We start from the raw sequence: 10,381 nt of genomic DNA, 5'->3' as shown, positions 1-10,381 counted from the left end.
CAGATATTTTGGGGGCGTTGATGAGTAACTGTGCTCAAGTAAGGCTGAAATTTCTTGGTTGCCTTTCCATTACAATTTTAATTTTCAGGTCCCCACCCTTCGCCCTCCTCTCTTTCCACCGATTCATAATATATATGCTAGATATTTTGATCAACTCCAAGTCTCAGAGAAATTTACATTTAGAAAGAATAAATATTCGAATTTTAAAAAAATTATTATGATTATGGAACATATATGAATACGATGGATGGAAATGTAATCTATGGAGATTGCGTTCAATTATCCAAAAAGAATGATAATTAAAATTTGGCAGGTGACGGGACCGACCGGAGCAAGAAAATCAAAATGGAAGAGGGAAAAAGAGTAGTTCTAGTTTGGGTCCCGCTTCCTCGATTGCTGAGTTAGCGAGACAGAAGCATCTTTCAGTTTCTATGATCTACTACCACTCGCTCATGGCGCGTTATTTACCAATCTCTCCCCAATTCAAACTTCAAAAAGTAGATATTTCATTACACGCTTCTCCACTTGCACTCTTCTCCTTTCTCTATTTCCTTTTTTTTTTCTCTGAAGGAGGGAGGGGTAAGGAAGGTAACTCCTGTCAGAAACACACAGTCGTAACGCCGTTTTCAAGAACATCCTCGAAACGACGACGTAGGTTTTGGTATTCACAACACGCTGTTACAAATTTTGGCTCCACCAAACGAAATCGTAGATTAAAAGGGAAAGAAAAAGTAAGGGAAGGGAAGGGCTAATTATGTCTCTGTGTTTTCGCTTTTATCTAAGTTGTCTTTGTGTCTCACCTTCACGCATGTTATGGACATTTTTTAGGTTTAATGTATGAAAAATGGACTAATTAATTTCTTTTTCTTTTTCCTTTTTGTTTTAATTTCTTACTCACTCACTCACTCAATTCCCAAGGCTCTCACCCTTAAAAACAACCTCCACCTCCTCTAATCAAAATCTTATGTTTTCTTGTCCCTTCCTTCCTCCTCCACTTTCTCTTTTCTAGGGTTTTATTTTATTTATCTTTTTTCGGTTATATATATTTTTACCTTTCTTTGTGTTAAATTGAAACTTCAAAGCAAATAGTATTACACATAAAGCGAAAAAAAGAACTGTAAACAAGATTAAAAAAAAAACTTTCTGTTAAATTAAATGCCGTGAAATCCATGTGAATCGAGTTGATGGAGCTGAATTTCTTGCTCTGGAAGCCGACTGTTGTCAAGTCACCGCGTCTTTACTTTTTGGGAGGGTTTGAATCAGAGTGAAGGGGAGATCTCAGGGGTTTAGTCTTATTCTACGAAGGATCGAGCATTGATGTAATGTTAATTAAGATTTTATCGTGAAGAGAAGAAAGAATCGTTGCCTCCACAATGCATTTCGCTAAGCTCGATGACTCTCCCATGTTTCGCAAGCAGGTTTCTCTCTCTCGACGTTCTTTACTTAGCTGGAACGAAGTCGAGGACATTGTAGATTTACATACTCCCCCCCCCCCCCGCCACCCCCCAAAATTGTTTACATATTTAGCTGAATTATTTCAGGTTGCTTATTTTGATTGCCGTTTTTGTAACCTTCAGTGCTTTGTTCCCCTTTGGTTGTCGGAGAAAATAAGGCAAAAGAAACAAAATAAAACGGGAATATTTTCCCCATTAATTTTATCTTTCTAATGGCTGCTTCAAAGAATTTGGCTAGATCAGCGGTAGTTTTTGTATAATTAATGGTTGTATATTTTGGCATAAAAAATGTTTTGTAGATTTGGGGAGATTTATTTTATTCTAAATAGAGTTGGAGCATGTGCCTAGTTCGATATCTAGCTTGACTATCAGTATCCATGATTGGTGGGTTTAAAGGATTGTTTAAAGAGTGATCCTTGATCTCTCCTGGTTTGCTATGAGATTTATTATCTGAAAATTGAAACTATAGGGCACTGATTTTCAAATGATCTCTTATGTTTTTTTAATTTGATGTGATTAAGTTCTCTTTATGAATAGGATGAGATAAGAATGGAATCACTTTGGAGAATTTTAGTAAACTTTTTATCTCATGAGTATCTTTGTCAAGCGCTAACCTTTACATCCACATTTGTATTTTGTACATGCTGATTATAGTGGGATGGAGTATCTCTTTTTGCTTAAAGACATTGTTTACTTTTACAATTATATTGTAACTGTATTTTCTCATGGATTTGAAAAGTTCTTAATACTTACTTGAGTATCATAATTTTGTGTTCTACGCATAGTAACCCTACTATTTGTCTGATGGACTCTAATGCTAGAGCTTTATGAGATAGTATATCTGTTTGGTTATTTATGGACCATGTATAGATAATTTATAAATTTTATTTGGTGAGACAGATACAATGCATGGAGGAAAGCGCCGAGTTGTTACGTGAGAGAAGCTTAAGGTTTTTCAAAGGATGCCGAAAATACACGTACGTCTATATCTTCAAATGTATCTATGAATCTGATTGTTTTAATCAAAACAAGTTCCCTTTTTAGTGAATGAAAGAAGTGTATGAGAATGTGACATGGCCAAACTTGAATTCTAAATTAAATAAAGAAATAGTCCGATATGTCTTTATAATGGGCAAAGTATTTGTTGTTTGTTGCTTTATGCCTCTCGAACATAAAGGGTTTCTGTTACCATGTATTAGTAGTCATTGCCCATATTTGTTCTCAACTTTCTGCCAGTTTATGGAAGTTTCTTATGTTTTTCAACATTCTTTCTTACCTGTAGGTCAAACATATGACAAAAAAACTGAATGCAACCTTGCATTATAACACAAAAACTTCAATAATTATGTATCCGTTAGTTACTTTTCTTTGGTACTTGACCATGGTTCCATGCTTGTGGTTTTACACCAGGATACTGGTACTCGTAAACTTCCTGACTATTACTGTAAAAGCAGTCATATAATTGTAGCTCTCAACTGGAATAGACTTTTTCTTTCCTTTTTTGGTTTCTTCCTCTTAAGTGGGAGGGGGTTGCTACCGCCTGCTATTGGAGCCATGAGTTGGGGAAATATTTATTTGCATATTATTTTTCTTTGATTGCAGTGAAGGACTTGGCGAGGGATATGATGGGGACATTGCTTTTGCAAGTGCCCTTGAAATGTTCGGTGGAGGACATAATGACCCTATTAGTGTTGCTTTTGGTGGTATGTATTTGTTCTAATTTTGTGCCAAAGTTGTTTATTCTACTTGCTTGAATATTGGTGATAGATTTGCACCTGAAGAGATCAGGCGGTCTTAAGTTTCAGTGGCTTCATTATTTTTGCTTTGGTGTTCTTCCTATTGTAATAATTGTTGGTTTGATCTCTATAAGACATCCAAATGCCTTTTCTTACTTTTTGCTTTCTCAAAAATTTTCCCGTATCTGACATGTTGTGTATATTATGTTTTGGTATGGCACCATAGCAGTAATTGAACCTTTTTTCCCCTCTTTAGGACCAGTTATGACCAAGTTTACCATAGCATTGAGAGAAATTGGAACATACAAGGAAGTTCTTCGGTCACAGGTAAATTTCTGAAATATTGTTTGAGCATGAATATCAAATTTATTATGGAGCAGTGAAGACCTAAGACTTTAATGCATTAAAGTTACAACTTTGCTTGTTTTCTTCATGTCTATTTAAGACTTTAATGCATTAAATCTTTAAAACATGTCCTGATGTCAACATATAAATATTTCTTTTAAACATTTTGAGAATGCAAATGTTACAACTATATTGGCATACGATAATATTATTTCTGAACTACTTTCTTTTCTCTCCAGGTTGAAACCGAGCTAAATGAAAAATTAATGCAGTTTGTCAATAGGGATTTACTTGACGTCAAGGTAACCGCCTTTATTGCAAATGAGATTTAAGTTGCCCTACAAAGTAGGGAAGATTTGGAACTAGCTAAAAGCTGGGCAACCTTATCAACTATTGCTATGTAAATTAGTCTTCTTAAGAGAAACATAGGTTGTTTATTTATTGCTCTGCTATGGATTCATTGACCTTTTAATAATCTGTGTATTTTTTTTAGTTTTATCTGTTTTATTTGCTTAGCCTTTTGTTTTTAAAGAACTTATCTGAGTGCAGGAAGCACGTAAACGCTTTGACAAGGCTAGTCTCGTTTATGACCAGGTGCTTCAGAAGTTAAATTCATTTTTCCACTGTAGTTTGTTTTCTTGCTTAGTTACGTTGCTTGAATATGATATTATAGTCTTGAGCTGGCATACAATCAAATTTATAGTTATATTGTACCGGTTTGAATAATCTTGCAGGCTCGTGAAAAGTTTCTTTCACTCAGGAAAAGCACAAAGAGTAATATTGCCAATGTTTTGGAAGAGGTATCTTGCAAAATGGCTTGATGGTTTATAATTTCATGTACATGACATTCTTTCCTACATAGATTTCATGTTGATGAATATTTCCTACATACTCTGACATCGTTGGAGTTATTCTAGGAACTTCATAATGCGAGGTCAACATTTGAGCAGGCTCGCTTTAATCTAGTGAGTGAATTGCTAGCAGATGATTTCTGAACTGATGTTGCTGTGACAATTCGAATGTGGTTCAATATATGTGATTAAGCTATTGTTTTTACAATTACAGGTAACTGCTCTTTCAAATGTTGAAGCTAAAAAGCGATTTGAGTTTCTGGAAGCTGTTAGTGGGACTATGGATGCACATCTTCGATACTTCAAACAGGTTATCTTGTCGCAGGACTTCTCAATTTCTTTCACATTGTTTCTATCACATGGTAAATGCATTGGTCATGATGAAGTTTTTCTGTTTATAGGGCTATGAATTATTGCATCAAATGGAGCCATATATTAATCAGGTTTGTTATCTTAAATTTCCTCCAGACCAAAACATAATTCTATACATATCTGATTGAGCTGTATTTTCTTCATCCAATTGTTTTACTCAAAGGAAAAAGAAAAATATTATCCCTATACTGAATATGGTATCAGTTATTTGAGAGATTAGTCATAGCATGTTATAGGATGCATGGTTAATAGTTGGTATGGCTTTGAATCTAACCAAAGCAAAAATAAAATTTGTATCTTGTCATTGATGATTGCTATGTCTATGCCTATATATGTGCTAATTGTTGAAATACAAGTCCTGCAGGTCATGACCTATGCACGGCAATCAAGGGAAAGATCCAAATATGACCAGGCAGCTTTAAATGAAAGAATGCAAGAGTACAAACGGCAGGTTGACAGAGAGAGCAGATTGTCTTCTAATGGTTCTAATGGATCTCCTAATGGAGATGGTATACAAGCAATAGGTAGAAGTTCACATAAAATGATAGAGGCAGTAATGCAGTCTGCTGCGAAGGGAAAGGTTTAAAGAAGATTTTAAGTTATCCCAGATTTCTGTTTGTTAGATTTTATTAGTCCTCTGATGCTTTTGCATCTATGTACTGTATATCTGCATCTGAAACTCTGAATATTCCTACAGGTTCAAACCATTCGACAAGGCTATCTGTCAAAACGTTCATCAAGCTTGAGAGGAGACTGGAAAAGAAGATTTTTTGTCCTTGATAGCCGTGGAATGTTGTATTATTACCGCAAGCAGTGCAGCAAATCATCTGTAAGATTCTTCCTCCTCTCCTGCTTTTTTGAAAAATATTGAAAGTAGGGTGCTTGAAGTGCATTTTGTGATGAAAGCTCTCTTCTGCTCTTCTTGATCTTTCTTGGTGAGTAGGGGTCTGGCAGTCAGCTTTCTGGTCAGAGAAATAGCTCTGAACTTGGATCTGGATTATTGGGCCGATGGCTTTCTTCTCATTATCATGGTGGCGTTCATGATGAAAAATCTGTTGCCCATCACACAGTGAATCTGCTTACGTCAACAATTAAAGTTGATGCCGACCAGTCAGATTTGAGGTTTTGTTTTAGGATAATTTCTCCTACAAAGAATTACACCTTGCAGGTATGACCTAGGTGTAGACTGTGTTTCTCATTAGCTGTTAACTTGTATCTTTGCATTTCTCTTATTTCTGGGATCAATCAATTGCTGGGTTGACAGGCCAAATTGCACTTGTGTAGGATTAGGGCTATTATTTGGAAATTGACTGCAATAATGCTTTTTTTGTGCTTGTCAGAGCAGGCAGAGAGTGCACTGGATCAAATGGATTGGATTGAAAAGATAACTGGTGTTATTGCTTCTTTGCTTAGTTCTCAGGCTCCTGAAAGGGTAATTATTTATGTAGCACAATTTTTTCTCGTTGCTTCCTTATCAACTTATTGACTGTTGAATTCTTATAAATTTTCAGTGTCTCTCTGCTAGTCCCATGGGAAGTGGTCATCATCGATCTGCCAGTGAGAGTAGTTCATTTGAAAGTTCTGATTTTGATCACACTGGTGTTGAAGAGTATGCCTCTGAGAGAAACCTTGTTAGTGCACATAACGAACGCCAATCAAGAGCCTCACAACATCAAAGGTCCTGTCTAAAAAATGAAAAGCCAATTGATGTACTGCGAAGAGTATCTGGGAATGACAAATGTGCAGATTGTGGTGCTCCTGAACCTGATTGGGCATCTTTGAATCTGGGTGTTCTTCTTTGTATCGAGTGTTCTGGTGTTCACCGTAATCTTGGTGTTCATATATCGAAGGTGAAGTGAATAGATTATATACAACATTTTTATTCATCCATATGAAAACCTGCGTCTCTCTAGAGAAGTATTTTATTGATCAATTGCTCTTTTTCTTGAATTTTCTTATTTCTAAAGATGAATGGTTCTCAGTAATGAACATGGTAATACAAACAGAATGAAAAGTTATTTCTGCTATTGATTGGATTACAGGAATTTGATAATAAAGAGAATAATTAGTCTCTTGTTGGAATTTGTATTTTTTTGGTTTCTATGCAGTATACTGTTTTCTTGCTATAGTGAATTCTTTTAGCTGGATAAAAGCATCCTGAGTAATCTTTAGTGATGTTGCTTTGTCCTTTGTGTAGCTCTGATGTTTTTGTTGGTTCATATTTCAGGTTAGGTCGCTTACTCTTGATGTAAAAGTGTGGGACCCATCTGTTATAAGTTTGTTTCAATCTCTGGGCAATACCTTTGCTAACTCAGTTTGGGAGGAATTGTTGCACTCCAGAAATGCTTTCCACGTTGATCTTACTCCAAGGTAAAGAATCTTTTTTTCTTATGATTAAAATACAGTATATGTAGTAATAATAAAAACCAACTTAGTTCTCTAGCTATGTGTTGCTAATGCTTATTATTGGTGATGAAGCTTTTCCAAGTCTGATAAACCGCAGCTGCTGCTTATGGGAAAACCTTGTCATTCTGATTCTATTTCTGTAAAGGAGAAGTTCATTCATGCAAAGGTTAATTTCCTTCGACTGTAGTCTTTACATTTTCTTTACTATTTCCTGTAGTTGCTTATGAGTTCATATAATAGATGTTCTTGTCTATGCATTATTGCATTTTCCTCGAATGTTGGATAATTGTACTTCAATTACGGGTGAGACACGTTTGATAAGGTGCATGCCTTGCGTGCCTAGGCATGCTTTTTGGTGAGGTAGTAGGTGCAAAGGGAATGTCTGATTGAAAATCTATTTAATTTTCTTAACTTTTATTAATTTTCTTTAAATTTTACCTTTTCACAGTAGAAGAATGGGACAATATCGGACTCTACTTTTTTGAATGTTTGAGTTCTCAACAAAGAACATGAGATTACATGGAAATCATGCATAATGACCCGCAGAAAAAGGGGGGGGGGGTGACTTTATCTTTTAGTAGTAGAAAAATATGGGTCAATATCAGACTTTCTACGGTTGAATATTTGAGTATTCAACAACAAACATGAGATTATAAGGAAATCATGCATAATAGCCCACAATAAAAACCGGGGGGGGGGGGGGGAAGACTTTTGCTTGTTTTATAAAGTAAATTGGACTGTTTCATATGCATATTTGACCTTGCTTTACTCAGACAACCTTGCACCTTAGGCATTCTAAGGGTTCTAGCTCCTGCAGTTAGACACTGCTTAGAACACAAACATTAGATAAAAATTAAATTTGGAGGGTCTGCTGAACAAATATTAATTCTAGAACTTGAGCAATGTGAATAGTTACTTGTGGCCGTTTCAGCTTCATTTAATAAGAGAGCTGGTTTGGTAGAATTTGTTTGTTTTAAGCTGTCAAAAAATGTGAAGATATCTTCTTGTAATTGTCTGTACTTCTTTCCTTTTAAGCCTTTAAGATAGGCATAAGGTGACCTTGTGGATAATAGTGGAAGCTTAGATAATCTTATTTCTGTTAACTCCAATCGATACTTCCTTCACGCTGTGCACTTAATTTGGTGATTCATGAAAACCTAGAATATTCTCAGGCTTGAAGATAAAACATATACTTTTTGTTTTAACAATTTCTAATTATTTGATGTGTGTAAACAATTGAAAGAATTTTCTGTTTTCTTTATGATCTCAGTATGCAGAAAAGCTTTTTGTTTGCAAGCTGAAAGATGAGCAACATCCTCAATCAGTTGCACAACAGATTTGGGAGGGTGTTCGTGCCAATGATAAGAAGGCTGTATACCGTTATATTGTTAATTGTGAAGTAGATTTAAATGCAGTGTATGAACAATCTTCTGGGTCTTCATTAACCCTTGCCAAAGTGATGCTTCTGCAGGAACATACAAATGTCTGTAACAACAGCTCCAGTTACATCACAGGGGATTCATCAGACAGATCCTCTGCTAGCTCTTTCAACTTGGTGGGTACCAGTGAAGGGCAAACCACAGACGATTTAGATGGTTGTACCCTACTTCACCTTGCCTGTGAAACGGGTGACATTGGCATGATTGAACTTCTATTACAATATGGAGCAAATATAAATGTAATGGATTCAAGAGGTCAAACACCACTTCATCGATGTATTCTCAAGGGCAAGGCTGCAGTTGCTAAATTACTCCTTACCAGGTTACTGGCAGATCCTTTCTAAAATATTGTAATAGTTGATTAGTTTTCACGGTCATTTACATGTTGAGTTTATTAACGTGTTGGTTTTCTGCAGGGGAGCAGATCCGCAGGTGTTAAATAGGGAAAATAAAACCCCTGTTGAGCTAGCAGTGGAATCAGATTTTGATGACAGTGAGGTCCTTGCTTTATTATCAGACTCAAACGGGTAACTAGGGTGAAAAGAAAATAAATTGGAGTTTGAGCTGTACCTGAAGTGTGAAATTTGAAAATGCATTCGTGTTGGTTTTTTTGGTGTAATTATAACAATATCTAAAAGTTAGAGCCGGTTGTAGTTGACATGGATGTCCCCTATATTGGGAGGGGTACTAAACAAAAAACAAGTGGGAGGTTGTGCTAGTGCTAGGCTGCCCCCATGGGTACATGTGAAAATTAGTACCCTAGAGGACAAAGATGGTTTTAAAAGCAAGTAAAATGGTCCATCAGCTGACAGCCTTGCTTCAGAGGGGAGGGGAAGGGAGGGGATGGCTAAAGGGTAAAGGCTAAAGTAATAATGCAATGCGGTGTTGTGTTATTTATTAGTTGGATCATTGATGTAGCTGTTGAGTTGATGTTAGATTTTAGAGTAGTTGGTGTGTTATGTACATTTAATTTATATATTATAGTATTGGTGCTTTTTTCTGGTGCCTGTAATTAAATATTTTTCGTGGTTGCACTTAAAAAAACATATTTTATGTCGTTTATTTTTATTTTTTATTTCTCATTTGTATTAGTCTTACGTTTTAGCCGGTGATAAAACGGTATTAGTATTTCTGTTAAAGAAATCACGTATAATTGACACTGAATGAGTACACAATAGTTCAGTTTTTATATTTCTTCAAACATTTGTTAGTTACTATTGTCCGCTTTTGTTGGAGACAATGGAGTTTATCCCTTTGCTTTGTATTCATCTGATCCATCTTCTAACTATTTTCTTCTGTTCATTCTCCTCACTTGTTAGTGTAATATAACACTAAATAACAATTTAAAAATTGAAACTAAATTCAGGTATCAGATGAATACAAAGCAGAAGAAACTGGTATGCAGGAAGCTATCATGAAACAGGAAGGAAACGAAGCAAAATCGATTTAAAGGGTAACCAAAGCTATCATGAAACAAGTAAACAGGAAGGAAATGAAGGCAATCCAAGGGAGAAGCTGAAGAGTTGGTAGCTAATAGGAAGATGGAATCCGAGCCAGTTAAAGCATAAGCGGGTGATGAGATCCAACAAGAAAGCTATGTTGGGAGCTGCTGAGTTGAATTATGGGCTAGTTTTATGGCTAAGTTTGTTAGCTGGCCCAACAATTGTACCAGTCGATCTCTTATATTTCATATGAATGAATTTAATCAATTTTTTTTTCTCTGGTCAACATCTTTCTCTCCATTTCTAATTGAGAAGAAAAGAGAGAGATGAGAGAAA

At 35.8% G+C, this 10,381-nt stretch overlaps 1 protein-coding gene across 2 annotated transcripts; it reads left to right on the top strand.

The window, feature by feature from the left end:
- The first annotated feature begins 437 nt into the window (after positions 1–437).
- Positions 438–9,665, top strand: LOC107909516 (ADP-ribosylation factor GTPase-activating protein AGD3). Of its 2 annotated transcripts, none has more exons than XM_016837070.2 (19): positions 438–731; positions 2,355–2,431; positions 3,057–3,157; positions 3,447–3,517; positions 3,775–3,837; positions 4,085–4,129; positions 4,270–4,335; positions 4,453–4,500; positions 4,601–4,696; positions 4,788–4,829; positions 5,123–5,338; positions 5,456–5,587; positions 5,702–5,926; positions 6,104–6,190; positions 6,270–6,608; positions 6,986–7,128; positions 7,237–7,330; positions 8,435–8,925; positions 9,020–9,665. In XM_016837070.2, exons 1-19 carry the CDS (start codon positions 453–455, stop codon positions 9,132–9,134), a joined length of 2,730 nt encoding a protein of 909 aa, XP_016692559.2. In that variant the 5' UTR covers positions 438–452; the 3' UTR covers positions 9,135–9,665. The 2 variants fall into 2 exon arrangements, with proteins under 2 accessions (XP_016692559.2, XP_016692560.2); XM_016837071.2 differs by having other exon boundaries at positions 519–1,418.
- Positions 9,666–10,381: the final 716 nt, after the last annotated feature.

The sequence above is a fragment of the Gossypium hirsutum genome, chromosome D02 (genome assembly GCF_007990345.1).
Source record: "Gossypium hirsutum isolate 1008001.06 chromosome D02, Gossypium_hirsutum_v2.1, whole genome shotgun sequence".
In the NCBI taxonomy this organism is placed as follows: domain Eukaryota; kingdom Viridiplantae; phylum Streptophyta; class Magnoliopsida; order Malvales; family Malvaceae; genus Gossypium; species Gossypium hirsutum.
The sequence above is the reverse complement of the archived record's forward strand: the minus strand, read 5'-3'. Positions and strand labels throughout refer to the sequence as shown.